This window comes from Anguilla rostrata, chromosome 18 (assembly GCF_018555375.3).
Source record: "Anguilla rostrata isolate EN2019 chromosome 18, ASM1855537v3, whole genome shotgun sequence".
In the NCBI taxonomy this organism is placed as follows: Eukaryota; Metazoa; Chordata; class Actinopteri; order Anguilliformes; family Anguillidae; genus Anguilla; species Anguilla rostrata.
The window spans coordinates 24,227,050-24,249,630 of record NC_057950.1 but is presented as its reverse complement, the minus strand read 5'-3'; the positions used below and the strand labels follow the sequence as shown (position 1 = coordinate 24,249,630).

Sequence of the window (22,581 nt, the reverse complement as noted above, 5' to 3'; positions counted from 1 at the left end):
CAATTTAACAGTTTATGTTAAATCTTATGCTTATTAACATCATCATAATCGTCATCATATCATCTAACCTTGCTAACAAATTTCATGATGTCAGGCTAACCTTAAGATTAATTTCCAGATTTACTTAATATGTATCTGGCTTGATAGCGGCACGTAACATTATTGCGTCAAATGCGTGGCATTTTAACGCTACAAACTGAGCAGTAAATAGCGATAAAAAATATTCCTGGCTTACCGCTGTGCAGCCACATATTCCTTCCTGGTACATTTTTACAGAACAGCTTTGCAATGGGTCAGTTCTAACGACTTTTGAAAGGAAAACAAGCTGAGAGGGGGCCGAGTAAGAAGAAAGGAAATATATTTGTTCTTTTATTTCTTACATTTTTTATGGCAGGCTCATGCAGTGCATCACAAAGCTATAGCGGTTCTGAATAATGTTAAAAAAAATATTGTCTAAAGTCACAAAGTTAGTTGAAAATCATGGTAAACAGAAAAAGAGTGTTTCAAAAAACATTAATTTGTTAAAGTAACCAATAGATCTCATATACTGTACAGCAGTGGGAAATGGTTGAAATGACATGCACAACTGTATTATCAGTAACTTGGCTGAAGTTAAAAAAATAAAAATAAGTGGGCAGCTGACACTAGTTACAAATACCAGTGCATTGATAAACTGGTTCACTTAATCTCTATGGTCCATCACAGAACAAAAGAGCATGCTTCTTTGCCTTCAGCAGAATGTTGTTGGAAACAGATTCAATCAGAAATCCAATCAAAAACGTGTTCAAATAAGCCTCAAAATTGGCCAATCTTGAATCATGATAGTAGCCCACATATCACTTAAAAAAGATTAAAAAATAAAAATAAAAACAATAGCCACTATAAAGCTTGATGTTCGGATCATTATCTGGGCTTCTATCTGAATTGAAATGTAATGTTTTGCATGGGCTAGAGTATAGTTTGGACACAAGCTTCTTGGGTTCAGCTTGAGTCAGCATATAACTCTTATGTTTGAGCCCCTCAAATTCCAAGCGACTTCTGGTGTTTTCTGGTGAATGGGAAGAAAGGGTGAAAAAGCTGTGCGCGCACGCTGTTTTTATTTAATTAATCGCGTTTTAATTCGGCACTGTGACTGTGACGAGTTGATATGATCAAGCAGCTGAGCAAGCTGAATTTTCAAGGTTGTTTGCGCGAGTGACCTGACAGCCTGCAGTCAGAGTCAGCTTTGCGTGTTCGGTAATGCTAGCCTGTATAGCGCCTGTTTAACGCGATGGGTGTGAATCAGAGGAGGGCAGGTTAACTTCCTACATACAGGAAAGGTAACCTTTTTCAGAGAAAATGTGCAGTGGGAAGACATTTTGCCAAACAACCGCTCTTTATTTATTTATTTTTTATTTATTTCGTTTATTTAAGAAGGGACAGTGCATATTAATCAACAACAAATGTAAATACGCCAGATTTAGCCAAAAGGCTCATTTTCATCCGTAGTCCCCGGCCAAAGTGTTATAGAAAGGCCTTCCTTCGCTCTTTATAATTTATGTGTGGCCTCGGTTGCTGGAAATATCATTCTTTTAATAGCGCACGAAACCTTTCTGTGTCATTTATTTCAAATCTTATTTCGGTGACATACACACGAGAGTACAGACGAATTAAATGATTTCACTTCATCACTCTTGTTCTATTTTACATTGGATATTATTTTGGATAATTGGTTTCGGGGCACCCATTATTGAATCTGCATCCGTGTAGCAGAAAGTCTAACAGATTACATAAGAGCTGACGGTCCCTGGGAGGGATCGAGAGCGCGGTAAATCGCGTTCGGGGAACGGCTGCTCGGCGCGCCCCGATTCGGCGCGGGTTGCCGTGGTTGCGCCGCCGCTGCTTTGCGCCGATGCTGATGAAGTCCCGCCCTTTCGGTTCTGAGTGTTGCGCAACGCGTTGGATTCACCGACCGCCGTAATGCTGATGCGAATCGGGTGTGAGGGGTCGCAAAGCACAGCTCTGATTATTGTGTGGTCTGTGTCGTGCTTAGGGAGGGTGTGTGTGTGATCGTGTGTGGTATAAGAGAGTGTGTGGTGTTCGTGTTCGAGATGTACCAGGGCGTTCAGTGGCCGGATTAGAAAACAGGTGATAAAATGAGTTGCGGGTGGAGTTTTCGAGAGGTCAGGAGTATACGCTCTGCTGTTGCATTCATTACAGAGAGCAGGGCATCACACGCCTCCCGTGCATTACAGAGAACAGGGCGTCACACGCCTCCCGTGCATTACAGAGAGCAGGGCTTCACACGCCTCCCGTGCATTACAGAGAGCAGGGCATCACACGCCTCCCGTGCATTACAGAGAGCAGGGCATCACACGCCTCCCGTGCATTACAGAGAGCAGGGCATCACATGCCTCCCGTGCATTACAGAGAGCAGGGCATCACACGCCTCCCGTGCATTACAGAGAGCAGGGCGTCACACGCCTCCCGTGCATTACAGAGAGCAGGGCATCACAGCCTCCCGTGCATTACAGAGAGCAGGGCATCACACGCCTCCCGTGCATTACAGAGAGCAGGGCATCACACGCCTCCCGTGCTTACAGAGAGCAGGGCATCACACGCCTCCCGTGCATTACAGAGAGCAGGGCATCACACGCCTCCCGTGCATTACAGAGAGCAGGGCGTCACACGCCTCCCGTGCATTACAGAGAGCAGGGCGTCACACGCCTCCCGTGCATTACAGAGAGCAGGGCATCACACGCCTCCCGTGCATTACAGAGAGCAGGGCATCACACGCCTCCCGTGCGTTACAGAGAGCAGGGCATCACACGCCTCCCGTGCGTTATGGAGAGCATCAGATACCATGGAGCTCAGGGTAAATTCATTACAGAGAGCGTCCAGCATGGATCCCATCATTACAGGGAGCGTCTAGCACAGATCCCATTATTACAGGGAGCGTCCAGCACAGATCCCATCATTACAGAGAGCGTCCAGCACAGATCCCATCATTACAGGGAGTGTCCAGCATGGATCCCATCATTACAGAGAGCGTCTAGCACAGATCCCATCATTACAGAGAGCGTCCAGCACAGATCCCATCATTACAGAGAGTGTCCAGCACAGATCCCATCATTACAGGGAGCGTCTAGCACAGATCCCATCATTACAGAGAGCGTTCAGCATGGACTCCATCATTAAAGGGAGCGTCCAGCATGGTTTCTATATGTTAAAGACAGTGTGGGAAGGGTGGGAGTGGTGCAGGGGGTTCCCATTCCCAACCTATGTCAAGTAGCTGTCTGCATGGTGTATATGGCAGACTGTACTTTCCCACAGAAATGACCGCACCCCTTACCCCTTTTGTACAATCTCCACACTTAATGTGGCAGCAACCCCGTCAACGCGCGCTCGGACAGACAGCTCGGCATTAGGGGCCACTTTACCTGGTCGGCCGCTCTCTCCCTCTGAGACTGCTTCTCAGAATGCAGGAGCTCCTCTCCAGAGAATCGGCATCTCTCCGCGCCGGCTCCGTCACGCTAGCTCACGAGTGCGCTGCGCTCAGTCAGCGGCTGCAGAGCGCTTCAGTCTGCAGGCTGAGGACTCTCGGTGTCGCGCTGTCACTGAACAAGGCCACCCTTCCAAAAAGCTTTGTCCTGGCATCGCATAAATCAGACGCCAGACGTGGCAGCCTTCTGCTCACCTCTCGCCACCCTTACCCAACTCTGCACCGTTCTGTCAGAGTCTCATATTTTTATAACCAGAATACACACAGCGTGCTGATAGGCTGTTAGCATACACACAGCGTGCTGGTAGGCCAAGTGTACACACAGCGTGCTGATAGGCCGTTGGTGTACACAAAGCATGCTGATAGGCCGATAGCGTGCACACAGCGTGCTGATAGGCTGTTAGCGTACACACAGCGTGCTGGTAGGCCAAGTGTACACACAGCATGCTGATAGGCCGATAGCGTACACACAGTGTGCTGATAGGCCGTTGGTGTTCACAAAGCATGCTGATAGGCCTTTGACGTACACACAGCGTGCTGATAGGCCGTTGGTGTACACAAAGCATGCTGATAGGCCGATAGCGTACACACAGCGTGCTGATAGGCCAAGCGTACACACAGCATGCTGATAGGCTGTTAGCGTACACACAGCGTGCTGATAGGCCGTTGGTTTACACAAAGCATGCTGATAGGCCTTTGACGTACAAACAGCGTGCTGGTAGGCCGATAGCGTACACACAGCATGCTGATAGGCCGATAGCGTGCACACAGCGTGCTGATAGGCCGAAATCGTACACACAGCGTGCTGGTAGGCCGAAATCGTACACACAGCATGCTGATAGGCCGATAGCGTACACACAGCGTGCTGATAGGCCGTTAGTGTACACACAGCATGCTGATGGGGCGATAGCGTACACACAGCGTGCTGCTAGGCCAAGTGTACACACAGCGTGCTGATAGGCCGATAGCGTACACACAGTGTGCTGATAGGCCGTTAGGGGCGGCAGTGTAGGATAATGGGTAAGAAACTGGTTTTGTAACCTGTAACAGTTAGGACATGGGTAGGACACTGCCATTGTACCCTTGAGCAAGGTACTCAACCTGCATTGCTTCAGTATATCCAGCTGTATAAATGGATGCAATGTAAATGCTATGTAGAATGTTGCTAATTGTCTGTAATACACACAGCGTGCTGATAGGCCTGTCAGCAGGCTGTTAGCATACACACAGCCTGCTGATAGGCTGTTAGCATACAAACAACATGCTGATAGGCTGCTAGTGTACGCACAGCCTGCTGATAGGTCGTTAGCATACACACAGCCTGCTGATGGGCTGTTAACGTACAAACAACATGCTGATAGGCTATTAGCGTACACACAGCCTGCTGAGGGTACATGTGAAGTTCCAGGGCAATTAATTTATTTTTTCTGAGAATTCTCCTTAGTACTGGACTAACATGATATTTGTGAATACTTTGGAATCATCAGTGTATTGAGTTGTTTCTGTAGGTTTGTCTGAATTCTCACAGTCCCATTGGTAAAAGGTCATCCAACTTGCAGGCTTGTATGCCATGCTTGTTATCTGAGCGAGGAAGCAGTGCGTTTATCTGTGACCTTACGAACTGAGGATTACCAGCAGAGGAGGCTGTCACTCAAACAATCCAGGAAGACCTGTGTACATGCAGTGTGTTGTATCAGCTACTAAACGCACATGAATAATATTCTGCTGTACAAATATTAAATTTGGTTAGTGAACTTAATTCGGGTAACACAAGAAATCCACACCCATCCAGCCTTTGAGGCTGTTGCCAATATTTTAAAGATTTCAAATCCATATCAATTAAGCTATCACAGCACGTGTGCACACAGCAACTTATTGAGACTAGGGGATAGAATAGATGGTGTTATTAATACCTTTTAATACATTTGTGGGACTTTTACTTCCGTATCATTTTAGTACTTCTTGAAATTGGCAGCCACGCATAACAGAAAGTATGTTGGATTGGTGCGTTGGAGAGAGTGTTATCATGAGGCTGTCAGTGCATTACTGGACAGAAGCCATCTCGCGTGGGCGTGGGTGTCTTCGTCTTCGGGCTTCATCTCGTCTTCGAAGTCGCGGAGGGAGATTATACAACTCCAGCGCTGCGCCCCCCCCCCCCCCCATTCTCCACCCCGGCGTGTAGGCGGCTCGCAAAGCCTCCCTCCCCCCCCATTGCCCCAAACGGCTCTTTCCGGCTCTAATTAAATTAGAATTTGTGGGCTCTGTCAGCAGCAAAGAGGGAACCCGGAGATTTACTGTACAGCTTCAGGCGCCTCCTTTTCCCTGAGCCCCGCCCCCACCCCCCCCCCCCCCCAACGGTCACCCCATACCACCCACCCAGCCCGCCAGCCCCCCTTCCTCCAACTTCCATTTCCACCCGTACAGATCAAGATTAACGGTTCGTAAAATCAACAGCACTTCTTGCCATCAACAGTACTGATTTACCGGGCCAGCCGTATTGCTCTTTAATTTGTGCCGGTGCATTTTGGTGACACAAGTGACGAAGGGTCGATTTGACCCCCTGACACACAACTCCGTCCCCAAAATATGGAAGCTATCGCAAAAAAGCTTTTCGTTTAAATTTGTTTGAACTGGGCTCTTTGTTCACCATAACCTCAGGCCTGTTAGAGAGAATGGGCTCATCTTCCTGGTAAGGGCAGTGTCTCTCCCAGAAGAGCTCTTGGGATGGGGTCTTCTGACTCAAACTCTTTGTGTAGTTCAGTAATATACAGTACTGAAATATATACAATAATGCAAGCATGTGTCTTTTCTGAATGGCATTCTTCATGCAAGTATTGTACTCTAATAAATCACTGTACCCCCAACACAGTCCACAGAATGTACTATAGGACACATGTATGGGTTAGCGGGTAATTAAATAAATAATATATAATTGAGACATTCAGTATGTAGCATATGCTTGGCTCCCGCGTTTGGTAAATGTGTAAATAATTGCGATTTTGTAGTCAAAAAGCCTTTTGAATGCTTTGTTTTTCCTTCCATTTTGTCCCCAATTGGCAATGCGCGTATGCTGGCCATCGCATAGTGTGGCTGTAATCCTGAAATCCCCTCAGCTGCTGTGGGAGTGAGTGTCCGAGCATGCACTCTCCACTGGAGCAGGGGGGGGGGGGGGTTGGGGGGGGGGGGATTTATGTAATCTGCTCTGTTTGCATGTTTCCTTTTATTTGTGAAACAAAATATACATTTGATCACACAAAAAATGCCAAGCTTGCACAGATAACGTATGGAGGGTTCTGAAGTCCTTCCGTGTGCGGCTGCAGCAGGCATAGATCTGACCGAACAGTAGGGGTCGCTAGAGAGATGCCATCTGAACCCTCGGGGCCATCTGAACTCTCCCTAAACCGGGGTCAGTTATGTCACCCTATGAGGCTACCAGCCAGAGGTGGCGCTGGTGCTTCTGCCCTGAACCATGGGGCTCAGCCATGTACTACAATAATGCCTTATGAAGACAGGCCTGAATTCTCACTTTTTCTTACGGTGCCTTTATGCATATACATGCCCACAACAGAATCATGGAGCACTTGACCTGGATAGGCTGTGCTCAACAAATCAGCACATGGGGAGACAGAAAAAAAAACACAGACTACAATTTCTTTTGGGAAAAATGATTGACTGTGTATTTTGACTGTACTGTCACCACTGAATTTCATTGAAAAGGGTGGCGGAAACACCTAGAGCCAGCCGCACTGGTACAAGTAAGCGACGTCTCTCAACAAGAGCAGGGAGTGAGCTTCAGAAACGCAGCCCGGTTTTGGCTGCTCGGTCTGTTCTGTAGGTAAGGCTGCCGCTGTCCAAGGTCCTGAAAGCCAGGCTTTGGCTAATGAGTCCTCCCCACACCAAAGCGTCAGTGCCTACAGTAGAGCTGGTGCTGTGCTCCTGAATATAGGGGGTAGTATGTTGTACAATGGTAAAGACATTCAGAACAGAAGCCCACCAATCACAGGCTTGCTCTGCAATGAGGCGTTAAGCCCATTAAACTCCAATTACATTATTACGTTACATTTACTTTTTGGCCATTTAGCAGAGGCTCGTTCCAGAGCAACTTACACATTTCTGGACACAGCGCATTCCTTAAATTAAATCCATTTATACCGCTGGATTCTTGCCGAAGCGATTCAGGTTAAGTACCTTGCGCAATGGTTACTGAGGCACCCGAGATCGAACCTGCAACCTCAGAGTTTCAATCCCAATTCCCTAACCGTTACGCTACAGTGGCATTGCTGAAATCGGCAGTGTAGTATAATGGGCAAGGAACTGGTCTTGTAACCTAAAGGTCGCAGGTTCGATTCCTGAGTAGGACTCTGCCAGTGTACCCTCGAGAAAGGTACTTAACCTGCATTGTTTTAGTACATATCCAGCTGTATAAATGGATGCAGTATAAATACTATGTAAAAGTTGCGTAAGTTACTCTGGATAAGAGCGTCTGCTAAATGCCTATAATGTAATGTAATGTAATATGAGGACAGCCGATGCAGAGCGCTTTAGACGGAGATGGCTGTTGCTGCTGTTATTAATGGCTAATCGACTGCACAAGGCTACAGTGTTGTCAAAAGTGAATGTAAAGCATGTTTATTCAGACGGTGCATGGCATCTGACAGACTGGCACACAGTGCGTGTGTGCAGGAGTGGCCCCCATGGTCAGGTGATATTGAGCACTGCGGGTTCAGCACCTTTAGGATGCTGTGGCCCTGTGTCTGTGTCATTAGGAACCGTGGCCCCATATGTGTACATGCTGGGGTGTGTGGAGCAGTCATTGCACAGTGGAGAACATGCTGTAAAGAATGAAAAGCTTCAAGTCCGTTCGATTGCAGGCCTGTCACAAGCATTGGGAGCAGAAAACGAGGCAGGCAATCCGATGAATGCGTTGCTTTGAAAATCGTTCGCTGCTTTCGTTTAACGCGCACTCTTTTCCCCATAACAAAGACATGCAGCTATTTTGGCTTGCCATTGTGGCGTGAGCGAACGATTTACTTCCATTTTTTTTGTTCTGCGCTGTTACATTTCATTCAAAATACATCATTTTCGAATGGAAATTTGATATGTTCGGCTGCTCCCAAAACCTTGAACTTCGCAGTCGCATTCATGTTTCATACCGCATGCATTTTTCAAGCGCCATTTCAGGAGCCGGTCCTGGTTATGGATTTTAAACTCGTGAAATATTGATTAAGAACGCGAGGGTTCTGACAGCGAGAGTCCAATTATGCCGATACTTTGCCAACTGCTAACGAGGCCCCCAAAACCTGTAATGACAAACTCCGCGCGCAGGACACCGCGGGGAACCCTTTGATAGAACCATCAATACCCAGAGCGGGGCGCATTATAGATCTTAGAAAGCGCGATGTTCTGCTGTCAACAGCAAAAATGAGTCGCATCTCTTCAGAGTGCTTTTCCTGAGCGGCGCGGTGACTCCCAGAGCCTCTGCCTGCGCGTCATTCTTAAGCTCTGCTTGCGTTCAGGAGGCTGCGAGTTTGATTCCCGCGTGAAGCACAGCCCAAGGACGAGATGCTTGACCGCTACGGCCTCGGTCCAAAGCCCATCTGCATCAGAACAGCGTGATGTGAGCACGTCAGCTCTTGCACTGTCCCGGGATAGAGGCCTGCAATATTTTTGGGAGTAGCACAGACAGAGCTGTGTGCATGTTGTGAGCAACTAGAGCCTGGAAGCTATGGCTAATCTCAAATACAGAGATGTAGCTCATAAAGACCCTGTTACAGCACTGTGCTATAGCTCATAAAGACCCTGTTACAGCGCTGTGCTATAGCTCATAAAGACCCTGTTACAGCGCTGTGCTATAGCTCATAAAGACCCTGTTACAGCGCTGTGCTATAGCTCATAAAGACCCTGTTACAGCGCTGTGCTATAGCTCATAAAGACCCTGTTACAGCGCTGTGCTATAGCTCATAAAGACCCTGTTACAGCGCTGTGCTATAGCTCATAAAGACCCTGTTACAGCGCTGTGCTATAGCTCATAAAGACCCTGTTACAGCGCTGTGCTATAGCTCATAAAGACCCTGTTACAGCGCTGTGCTATAGCTCATAAAGACCCTGTTACAGCGCTGTGCTATAGCTCATAAAGACCCTGTTACAGCGCTGTGCTATAGCTCATAAAGACCCTGTTACAGCACTGTGCTATAGCTCATAAAGACCCTGTTACAGCGCTGTGCTATAGCTCATAAAGACCCTGTTACAGCGCTGTGCTATAGCTCATAAAGACCCTGTTACAGCGCTGTGCTATAGCTCATATAGACCCTGTTACAGCGCTGTGCTATAGCTCATATAGACCCTGTTACAGCGCTGTGCTATAGCTCATATAGACCCTGTTACAGCGCTGTGCTATAGCTCATAAAGACCCTGTTACAGCGCTGTGCTATAGCTCATATAGACCCTGTTACAGCGCTGTGCTATAGCTCATATAGACCCTGTTACAGCGCTGTGCTATAGCTCATAAAGACCCTGTTACAGCGCTGTGCTATAGCTCATAAAGACCCTGTTACAGCGCTGTGCTATAGCTCATAAAGACCCTGTTACAGCGCTGTGCTATAGCTCATACAGACCCTGTTACAGCGCTGTGCTATAGCTCATAAAGACCCTGTTACAGCGCTGTGCTATAGCTCATAAAGACCCTGTTACAGCGCTGTGCTATAGCTCATAAAGACCCTGTTACAGCGCTGTGCTATAGCTCATAAAGACCCTGTTACAGCGCTGTGCTATAGCTCATAAAGACCCTGTTACAGCGCTGTGCTTTGGCTCATAAAGACCCTGTTACAGCGCTGTGCTTTGGCTCATAAAGACCCTGTTACAGCGCTGTGCTATAGCTCATAAAGACCCTGTTACAGCGCTGTGCTATAGCTCATAAAGACCCTGTTACAGCGCTGTGCTATAGCTCATAAAGACCCTGTTACAGCGCTGTGCTATAGCTCATAAAGACCCTGTTACAGCGCTGTGCTATAGCTCATAAAGACCCTGTTACAGCACTGTGCTATAGCTCATAAAGACCCTGTTTCCTGCTGAGCATGAACAATGACGTAAACTCTGCCTGCTCCAGTACAGTGTAAGACTAATAGATGTGTGTTAATTAACATGACCTTGGTCATATTCAGAAGGATTTATACAGTGTCTAGCATGATGATGATGATGATGATGGTAATAATAATGATGATGATGATTTAAAGCCACAGCTGTCACTGTGGAAATGATTTTGGTACATTTTCACCGTGCATTCAGACTGTCTGCCTCACACTCTGGATGGGTGTAGCTCCCTTCAGGATGGATGCCATGGCCGTAACCTACATATGGTTGCCATATTTTAACCTACCTCCCCCCCCTTACAAAGAACCTGTGTAATCCACATTAGACAAAGCTGTTCCTGCTGTACTGTAACGCTGGAGGATAAAGTGCTTCTCAGCAGGAGACCCTCTTTGAATGGATTAGCCTTGTGTATGTGTGTGTGTGTCTCTGTGTGTGTGTGTGCATGTGTGTTTCTGTCTGTGTGTGTGTGTCTGTGCTTGTGTCTGCATGTGTGTGTGTGCCTGTGCGTGTTTGTGCCTGTGTGTGAGTGTGTGTGTGTGTGTCTGTGCTTGTGTCTGCATGTGTGTGTGTGCCTGTGTGTGTGTCTGTGTGTGTGTGTGTGTGTGTGTGTTTTGTGTGTGCATGTGTGTGTGTGTTCACGTGTGTGCGTGTTTTGCGTGTGTGTGTGTGTGTGTGTGTGTGTGTGTGTGTGTGTGTGTGTGGTGGTGTGTGTGTGGGCCTGTGTGTGTGCCTGTGTTATGTGTGTGTGTGTGTGTTGGGGGAGGGTGGGGGGATTCGAGAGAATAAATTCCATCTTGCGTTCACCTTTTATCATCTTGCACCCGATGATTCACGCTTACACGTTCTACCACGCGCTGCATTCATCTTCTTTATGTATGGACCCTGCGATTCGCGCGTACAGCTTATTCATACCCCAGACCGCAGACGTAACTCTCGCTGAAACGAAGCCATGGAGCAGCGCCGCTGAGAGCGGGCCGCCGCTCAGAGGTCAGGGGTCACACGGTGGCTCTGACCCGCGGAGGCCGCTCGGCTTGCATTCCTCAGCGCTAGAGAAACCTTTCATCCCTCGCTCCCTTCCTTTCTCTCCTTTACTTTCTGACCACTTCTTCAGCCTTTCAGAGTCCTTATCCTTTCCGCGGTGGCGCTGAACGCGGTGCTCGGATGCCTCATCTGAACCTGCGGCTACAGGGCTGCAGCATGCTAACACATCCATCACTGCAGCTACAGGACCACAGCACGCTAACACATCCATCACTGCAGCTACAGGACCACAGCATGCTAACACATCCATCACTGCAGCTACAGGGCCACAGCATGCTAACACATCCATCACTGCAGCTACAGGGCCACAGCACGCTAACACATCCATCACTGCAGCTACCCGCAGTAACCCACGTGGCCACGAGCTATCCGATCTGCGCTCACAGGACCCAGCACGCCACCCGCATACGGCGAGTCTACCCCCCGCTCCCGCGCGCCGTTACCCGGCTGCGGTGCTGCCGCCGTACCCTCGAGCAAAGCGCTCGCCGTCGGGGGATGAAAATAAAAGAGTGCGTGCGCGAAGCCCTGCATACGAGACAACAGCAGGGCTTGATTCAGACGCCTGTTTTACCCAGAATGAACTGATTTATGTCAGGAAGCTTGCAGAAGGAAGGAGGCGTCCGGCTGCATAGGCCACGGTGTTCATTTTCATTTATGGTTCTTACACACGTAGGCTACTGAGCGTCATAAGGTCATTTTGAAATATTTTCTATTGTTGCTGCTGGTTTTCAAACTATTGTTTTAGTATAGAAGTAATTTCTTGTGAGGAAGGAATGTGATGTTGACAGTGTCAAACACAAAAAAGTTTTTGAGTGACCCGGTACAACAGCACTATCATGATACTCTGCACACCTGTGGAGTCAATTTAATCTGCACAGTTTGCAACAAATCCATATAGGCCCAAAAAAACAGCAACAGCAACATTTACAGGCAAAAAAAAGAAAAACATCAGTAGCAGTCTGAAATAAACGGAGAATCCTGTGACAGTGGAGAAAAAAGTAAAAACAGAAATGAGCAGCAGAGAAATGCCACAATGTGACAGCTTCTTTTTTGAGTGAAAATAGTCCACTTGAGAAATTGGAGTAATTCTGTGTGCGTTTTTTAAATATGCATGTAAATAATCACAGAGCTAGTTAAGTCAGCTGACAGCATGTCTGTGGTAACAGTCAACAGACGGCACAGAGAAATATTGTTTTCACCGCTTAATTTCCTTCAAGGAGATGAGATGAATCCGATTCAGAAGTTATTCCTGCTCACATGGTATACCTTGATGCCTTAAATTACAGTTAAGTTGCGGATAACTACATTTGACTCAGATAACTCCAGGTACACGTTGAAAGTATACACCGAAACCCTCAATTTGCAGAAAGCCGACAAAATTCATCGGAGCAGAGCACCGTCCGAGCAGGAAGGCATGGCGCTTTGACGTAGCACGACATGGCGTTGTTGAGATCACGGTAAAACCGCGCAATGCCAGCTGGTATTCCACGGTACTGCACCCTTCCCTGTGTTTCCGTTTCTGCCCCAGGTCTGTGAAGCAGGAAATGGGCGTCGCGCTGAGCACCGCTGCATTGAACACCACTGCACTGAACACCACTGCACTGGCACCTCTGTGGGCGGGCTTAGGAACGCCGTGCGCATCGCTCACGGAACATGCCGGAAGTCTGGTGGAAATGATCGGCCCGTTTGAGAGTAGAGAGATGCATGCAGCACACAGTAAGGTTGAGCAACTATAGAATGGATACCAAACAAGGCACAGTCAAACTGATAAACTCACGCCATGTGAAGTTGGCGAGAAGCTGTCAACGCTGTCAAGCTGTCCTAAAAAAAAATGGGCTTTTTCTCCCAAATTTTTGCACTCAAAAGGCATTGCATTGATTACTGTGGAATTTACGAACAGCGGTGAGAAAAAAAAATGTTCCAAATATTGCACAGAAAACAATGTTACTGGTCTCTTCAAGCCAGCAATGCAGGAAGATGTGTCTCTTTCTATGGGCACATTTACACTAAGCATCACCAAAGACAGGGGTGTTAAACTACTAACATGATCAAATTTAATCACGAATTCTAGATCTTGCATATTTATTTCATTTGAGTTCACTTGGCTGTTCGTTTTTAGCCTTACATTTTTCAACGTTTGTGTAGGTAGCATAATTGCATCTTTTATGTGTAGACCTACTTGCCTTTGCTTAGAAAGGAAAAATACTTTTCCCGCGCTATACAAATGTCAACTACGTGTTTGCGGTTCTATGTGCAGAAAACACCGGGTGACAGTTTGAAAGCCTTGCTGTCAATCATCGCCTGTGCTTAAGCGGTGGTAATTAATGTGATTACTTGGGAAGGGCAGTGTGATATTTTACTAACGAGGTGGCTCTGGAAACCTCTTGCTGAGGGATGGCTGAATCGCAGGTGAGAAAACTGCTTCATTTGAACCTGTTTTCCTAAACATGACATGTAACTAGGCCGTGTCCAAAACAGCCTCCTAACTACTGTGTGCTCAAAATATGTACTGTTTCCTGAACATACTACCAACTGTTTAGTGCATATTTTTTTAGTTCACAATAGACAGTATGCGAAAAATATCCTCCATACTATTTTCCAATGGTACTGTGGAAGGCCCTGCCTCTTCCTCTCTGATCTATGGGACCCAAAGATGGCCCCGCCTCTTCCTCTCTGATCTATGGGACCCAAAGATGGCTCCGCCTCTTCCTCTATGATTTATGGGACCCAAAGATGGCTCCGCCTGTTCCTCTCTGATTTATGGGACCCAAAGATGGCTCTGCCTCTTCCCCTCTGATTTATGGGACCCAAAGATGGTTCCGCCTCTTCCTCTCTGATCTATGGGACCCAAAGATGGCTCCGCCTCTTCCTCTATGATCTATGTTACCCAAAGATGGCTCCGCCTCTTCCTCTATGATCTATGGGACCCAAAGATGGCCCCGCCTCTTCCTCTCTGATTTGTGTGACCTCCAAAAAATTATGGTTTACTGAGTGTATTTTGTGTGCTCCCAAATACACTCAGAAAAACCCTGGAAATAAGTATATCATCCAGGGATTTTAAATGCACTGCATTTAGAGAAAATGTTGCCTACTCAACAACTTTCTCATCTAGCATACTCAACTTGTATACTCAGTAATAGGCAAGTAGCAGTTTCGGACACGGTCCTTGTCTCTTGTTTGTATAGCTTTCTTAGGTGTCCAAAAACTGCTCTGAGGGCTGTGATTTCTCATGATGAACTTCTGATCTTAAGTGTCCAGTCTTCAAGGGTGGACACCCAATATCCACTGATTCTGAAAAATGATTTGCTTTCACACAGAAGTACACTTTATAGTTCTTCCTTTGGTAGCTGTTTCTCACTGAAATTAAATTTAGAAATCCCTTTGATAACCTTTTCACCCTTCTTGTTGTGGTGCAGTTTAATGGTTTGGCATTAAATCATTTCACCCACTGCTGTGCTAGTAATTGATACAGTGCGATGCACTGTGAAGCCGGAAGGTTGACCTTCCGCAGAGTTGGTAAGGGGATAAAGTGAATGGGAATTGGGTTTTATTGCCGTGGTTATCTGCAGTGACAGTGTGAGGGCACAGTAAGGAAACTGAGATCTAAACAGGGGTGCTTTGCACCGCACAGAGACAAAATGGAGACCTCGCAGGGACCTCAAACTCAAGTCCTGGAGGACCGCTGGGTCTCCTGGTTTTTGGAGTTTTCCTGAACTTCAGTGCTTGATTCAAGTCAGTGATTGGCTAAAGAATCTATACACACCTTGTTTCCAAGGCCAAAATCGGGTGCTGATTGAAAGGTCACAAAAACTGGACTGCAGCCCTCCAGGACTGGAGTTTGAGACCCCTGGTCTGGAGTAAGCAAGAGGTTCTGTTGCCGTAAAAAGGAAGAAGATTGTTTTTTTTCCCCTGTTTCTTATTCAGTTTTTTCCAAGGCAACTGTGGGGGGTAATACCTCTACTAATTATACAATACTGTGGATAGATAGCTAAAATGTGTTCGACTTAACAATCCTCACATGCAGACACCAAGGAATACTGGGAATATAAATATATATATTACCTCATGCGGTGAACAAATGGAACAAAAGTTTAATTAGTTTCATAATTAATCAGTCTCATAAAAACGAATAATTAAATCATGATTATGAATTTTAACATTAAATATTAAAATAATAATAATAAAGAACTTATGCATGTCACAACATGCATAAGTTCTTTGAGGTGATAGGCTCAAATATTTATCTAAATAATAATAAGATGACGAGGTTTAATAAAATAACATTTATTATACGATCTCAACTGAAATCCTGATGGAGTCAATAGGGGAGAATATGGAAAGGGACTGGTGTGTTGTGTGTGCGTGCATGCGAGTGTATGTGAATGTGTGTGTGTGGGTGTGTGCGTGTGTATGTGTGCTTGTGTGTGTGCATGCATGCATGCATGTGTGTATAATCGTGTGTGTTCACCAGTACACATGGTGCAGGAGAGAACAAAGGATGCTACTGTATGATGGAGGTAAATATGAGCCAGGATTTTGCATGTGAATCAGAGGGCTACTGGAGTTAGCCTCGCCCAGCTAATCCCAGTGCACCTTGCCATTCTAAATACACATGCATCTGGTGAGATATTAGTGCAGGGGAGATCGCACGCACAGATCGCAGCTAAAGGAAAGGCAGACTGTGAGCTAATGCTAATAGCGGAGTATATACGTTTGCTATGTGAGGCGGTGACGTGCGGTTTTCCTGTTCTTAAATTTCCAAAATTGCGCCCAAACCCAACCCCGCTGCGATTACAGTGTTCTCAAAGATGCTCGTTATTTTTAAAATCATTTTGGATATCATTGAATGCGCTTTTGAATTTACATCAAAAATCCAGACACAAAATACCCTGTTATTCTATCTCTTTCCAGGGCTCTATCTTTTTCTCTCGTTACTGCCTTTCAGTGACACTGTACTTTCCTCCCCAAGGACACCCTCATTGGCCGTCTTTGCCTGGATCGTTCTTCATTACGCGGTCCTATTGGGTATAATACTTAAGACCCTGAGAGATGTATTCGGCATTGTGCAGAATTGGACCTCATTCGCGTTCGAGTAAGATCTGTGCGCCAGGGCCACAGAAAGAGACTCTGGCCTCTATTTACCAGCGTGAAAGCAGAGAAACCTGTAATTGGACTAGAACTGACATAATTTCAGTCAGCAAAATTAACAATTGAGCTGAAGCTCTTTACGTTGTGAGGGTCAATACTCGCCCGTAAGTCCTATTGTGCCTTTTAAAAGTGTTTTAAACGGTGTACGTCCTTCGGGCCAGTTACAGTTACTTCTGAACCCACATCCTAAACCTGCTCTGCGCGCTTTGCTCGAGCGATGTAGGTTATTCTGACCTCACGTATCCAATCATTTACTGGCGATTAAACTATTACAGGGTTTGGGAGGGGGACGGGGGAAGGGGGAAGGGGGGGGGGAGAGGGGTTTCTGGGGAATTTTCTGGTGAATGAAGTCAGCCAGGTGAAAGATGCTAAATTCACACGGGCGGTAAATCCAGTAAGCGGTTCGATAAAATGTAAGAACCTTGTTAAAGACGCCGCCCCGTGCTGAATCAGATTGGCCGCCTTTCGCTATCGATTAGCAATTTGCATCTTGTTGCACGTGCGGGTAATTGATTTAGCGAAAGGCTTTGCAGCTGGACTGAAATATTAACATTAGAACTGAGCCGAGAAAACACAGACGGAGAGTCTAAGGGAACCTTTTTATTCATGTTTCACAGGTTTTACTCTTTTACTCACTGCCGAATGAAGTAAGGTAGAAATGCAGTTATATTCATGAAATGGCTGCTAGTTATCGTTGAGCGCCATTCTAAGCTCCTGGCGTCTTTTTCATCTTGTTGTTCTCGTGTATTACACTTGCCGTCAGTTTCATCATCTTTCTTTTGTTTTTGTTTATTGTATTTATAGTGAGCGGCGTGTTGTTTGTACGGAATGATGAAAGCAATGTGGAGAAGTATACAGAATGATTTAAGTGCAGAAAGTTAGCATCGTTTTTCCCCTCTCTGAAAATGCTGTTAAAACCAGTTGCTTTTAGAAGTTCGGATGCAGTTATTAAGGAATCAGTATCATTTCAAGCAGAGGGCAGTAGACTGTATTGCTGTTGGCCAGCTCTGGAATTGATGTAACCCGTCATGGTGTGTGTGTGTGTATGCGTACGAGTGTGTGTGTGTGTGTGTGTACATTAGAATGGCTGTTTTCTTTGTTCTAGAAGAGAGAGAAAGAGAGAGAGAGACTGACATTCTGTTCATATGTTTATTGTTTGTTGTACCTACACTTTGGCAATATGTATGTATATATACGTCATGCCAATAAAGCTCATTTGAATTTCAGAGACACAGAGACACAGAGAGAGAGAGAGAGAGAGTGTCCTCAATGCTTGCAACATTTATTACAGACAAATATCTTAAGGCTTAAGGTTTGTTTTGCTGTTCTTTGATGTATTATGCAGCAGTGTAAAACCTTTTCTAAAAAAAGCAGAAAGGAAGAAGAGAGGTTTGTGTAATGAGAGCGAATTCCCCGAGACGCAGCGGCCGGTCCGGAGGAGCGGGGCTCGTGATGAGAAAGAGCGCTGGGAGGCGGCTTCCATCAGCGCCCCCGACAGGCTCGGCTGCCCCAGCGCGCCCCTCCTAACGAACGCCGGGCCAGGGAGCCGTCCAGCTCGTGCCTGATTTAACAAGATCCCTCGCCCCCCCTACACCCACCCCTCTCCCCCGCCCCCCCTACACCCACCCCTCTCCCCCGCCCCCCCTACCCCCACCCCTCTCCCCTGCCCCCCCTACACCCACCCCTCTCCCCTGCCCCCCTACAACCACCCCTCTCCCCCCCCCCTACCCCACCCCTCTCCCCGCCCCCCTACCCCACCCCCCCCCCCCCCCCTACCCCCCCCTCCCCCCTCCCCTACCCCACCCCTCCCCCTACCCCCTACCCCACCCCCACCCCCCCCCCACCCCACCCCACCCCCCACCCCCACCCTCTCCACCCACCACCCCCCCCCCACCCCCACCCCCCCTCACCCTGCCTCTCCCCCGCATACCGCCAGCCCCCCGATCAATCCGTCTGTAGGATTGGGGTATTATTAGTCTCATAGACCCTCTGAGGGAGAGCGGTCACGCGCGGGGGGCTCGGGAAGATGAGCCGGTCCCTGGCGCGCTCCGGAACGCGGCGCTGCTCGCTGACCCGTCCCGCCCGTCTCGCCCGTCTCCCAGGGTTCCGGGGGGCCCGCTGCGAGATCGACGTGGACGAGTGCGGCTCCGCCCCCTGCCGAAACCGCGGCTCCTGCCGGGACGGGGTCAACGGCTACCGGTAAGAGACAGGAAGTAGCCACGCCCCGCCCCGCCCAGATGACACACGACAACCACTGAATCATAATACACACCTAAGGCTTTACTTAAGACTGGTTCATTTGGAATGATGTAAGGGTACCACTCACCAATGGGTGAGTCCGTCATATTGAAACCTTCAGCTATGTATACATTTTTTAAATCAAAGGCCAGTAATGCATAGTTTGCTTTGAAGAGTAAAAAGAGGAACAAGTGAAGCACTGGAAAAAAGCAGCTGCTACAGCTCTAACAACCCCCAGCTGGTCTGAGGTGCTGTCACTGTACAGAGCTGACGCAACAGTACCGAACACACAGCTTTAGTTTTCTTCTGCAGAGCGTTTTTTTTTCTTTACCTCTAAGTAAGGTTCATATTCTGCATCTAAGTTTCAACATTTTATCCTTTAAGAAGAATAGTGTAGATTCATATATAAGTAAAAAATAAATGAAATGTTATCGACTGAATGTCATGGCCAAAGGGTTACTCGAATCCCTTTTATTTCACAGAAAAAACACACAAATGCACATGCACTCACAAACACGCTGACACACGCACACTCTGTCTCTCTCTCACAAGCATGTACACACGCACGCCCGCACGCACGCACACACACACACACACACCATGTTAAGGCCCCTGGCGCTGCAAAATGAAAGGGCTACCGCTATCCTGTAATTAATTGAATGAAGTGAAGCTGTGTAAAAACCCAAGTAACTTGTTATGTGGCCGCTGTGCGTGATTCTGTGCTTCTGAAACACGAACGATCGCTCGAGTGTGAGGACGAATTCTGCGGGAGTCACCGACCGTGTGTGAATTTAACACCTGAGTCCATTTTGCTTCGGTGGAAATTTAGTGTGAAATTCAAGAAAGGCACTTTGTTCACACAAAGCCCTCATTTGGCCAGTGGCTAACAGCAGGACGGCCATTCAAGCTGCATTTAAGCATAAAAGGTGAGGCTTGCATGGCTGACCTTTGTTAAATCCGAAAAGGCATTTTCTAATGAAACCTTGGACTACAGGCCTAGTATTCATTATGTGTGCAAGGCAGGGCTGACTGTCAAATGAAAAGCCTTTCACTGTAAATAAGGCTGTGCAGTACAGATAAAATGCAGTACAGACAAACACATGCAGTACAGACATAACTGCAGTACACGGACAAAAATGTGCAGTACACAGAGACATGCAGTACAGATGAACGTGTGCAGTACAGACAAACAGAAATACTGTGATGAAATTATAAAATGTTTCAACAAGCATAGTGTGAGAACAATGCTGCCCGGCTCAAATGTTATATTCATGTTACATCTCTGCTTACATCTCTCTCCCCCCCCCACCCCCCGAAAAAAAAAAAACAATACATACTGTATATTGTGACGGTGAGGTGGTCAATAACACATCATGAACACACACACACACGCTTGCATATACTGTATACACACACAAACAAACGTTTTTTTCCCCTTTTGGCAAGTGTTGCAAATGTTATGACTTGCAAAAGTGCAAACCAGAGAACAGCTTAGCTTCCTTATGATGTAAAGGGCGTGTCCCCTCCCTGGGAAAGAGGGGGTGCTGTTGAGGACAGTGAGCTGGGGGCCCATTCTGTAGCAGAAACGTCCGCTGTTATTTCAGAATGTGTGCGTGTCAGGTGTTTTTTGCTTAGCTCATGGCCACTCCAAGCGTCGGCAGGCCCAAAACCCTTTAGGATGCCGCGTATTTTTTGATGACACGCACCTTCTCTCGTTGTATTAAAACCCTTTTTTTATTGCCCGCGGCTCTCATGCATTTATATTTTGTCCTTCTTAAAAATCGAATTGAATAAAGTGTTCCTAATGGACTGTAAAAATGTAATGTGCACCAAGCCCCTTGTTTGAAAAAGAGTTTCCTGAGACTGTTTCTGTTTCTGGATTGTGTACGCTCTCTTGACCGTGTTTTTTTTTGCATATACAGTGCCATGAAACAGCATTTGCTGTTTTCCTTATTTTTCCTTTCCTTATTTCTGCTATTAGTGCATATTTGTCACGCTGAGCGGTTTCATATCTTTAAACAAAATGTAATATGAGACAAAGGGAAACTCAGTAAACGCAAAAACAAAAGAATATTATTTCATTTATTCAATGTCCTTTCCCTTTTGGCGACCAGATCTGAACTGTACATGACTTTGAGGTCTGAAGGAAGGGCCATGACAATACAGCATGTTATAACAATACAGCATGTTATAACAATACAGCATGTTATAACAATACAGCATGTTATAACAATACAGCATGTTATAACAATACAGCATGTTATAACAATACAGCATGTTATAACAATGCAGCATGTTATAACAATACAGCATGTTATAACAATACAGCATGTTATAACAACGTCCCTTTGGCTCTCACCTTTGCCACGGCATTTAAAATGGCCGCCGCTCTCAGAACACGCTCGCCGTACCGAACCGCGCGCAGGCTGTACTCGAATCTGTGCGCCGTGCGGCCGGAAAGCCCCCCCCCCCCGAGGTGTAAGAGGCACGGGTGCGTTAGCGGCAGTCAGCGGCAGCCCCAGCCCGTCTCTCTCTGCCAGGGCACGTCACTCAGCGCTGACGGGGCGCGGGATTAGAAGGGGCGCTTCGGAGCTGTTAAGTGGGCCGTGTTATTGGGACAGCTGAGGGCACGTCTTCGTCAGACGCCCACACGGAGCGTGGGTCTGAAATGGGGCACCTGGGAGTCTCCCCCCCCCCCCCTTCCTGCAGGTAGGGGGGGAAATTAGATAAATTACCTCTCTCTGCTTTTGGCGGCACTCGATACGCGTCACTCAGACGCAGCCGGCAGGGAGGCGCCCGCGCTACCGACCAGGCCGAGCGCTTACGGCGGGAGAACGGGGGTCACCGAGGCCCCCTACGCTTCGCGGGGGGTAGCGCGCGCGGGCGGGCGGGCGGGCGGGAGGGCGGGCGGGCGGGCGAGGGCGGGCGGGCTGCCGGCGCACGCTGGGTACGGGGACGAGCGCTAAGCGAGCGTGCGCGTCCATGGCTTGCAGCTGCGAGTGCGAGGCGGGATTCGCCGGCCCCAACTGCGAGGACGACGTGGACGAGTGCGCCTCCAGCCCCTGCCGAAACCGCGGGATCTGCCAGGACCTCGCCAACAGGTCAGCACCCGCACCCCGATCTGCATACACCATCATCACCATCATCATCACTATCAGTATAATTATCATCATCATCATCATCATCATCATCAGCATCATCACTATCAGTATAATTATCATCATCACCATCATCATCATTAGTATCATCATCTTCACCACCATCATGCTCACCATCACCATCATCATCATCATCAGCGTCACCAGTATCATCGCCATCATTATTATTATTATTATTATTATTATTATTATTATTATTATTGTGATGTTTGATGCCTGATTGTATGAGAGAACAGTTCTTCCTCTCTTTCTCTCTGACATACATACACTATGTAAAGACACTGAAGACACTGAGAAATTCAGGGGGAGGGGGTACATCATGTGGTTATATTGGGCTCTCTCCAGTCCGGCTCCGTTCTGCCCAGCCTAATGGGGGCCCGGGGGCCTTTTCAGCCCTTTCCCCTGACGAGGGGGCGGGGGGGGATT

The 22,581-nt window shown here is 47.4% G+C and overlaps 1 protein-coding gene across 1 annotated transcript in view; it reads left to right on the top strand.

Moving 5' to 3' along the window:
- The window catches only part of eys (eyes shut homolog), a 337,977-nt gene that overhangs the window by 126,824 nt on the left and 188,572 nt on the right, over positions 1-22,581 (top strand). Inside the window, exons 21-22 of the mRNA XM_064318175.1 lie at positions 18,862-18,958; positions 21,991-22,098. Of these exons, the coding sequence (XP_064174245.1) occupies positions 18,862-18,958; positions 21,991-22,098 (205 nt within the window). The remainder of the gene's footprint in view (positions 1-18,861; positions 18,959-21,990; positions 22,099-22,581) is intronic.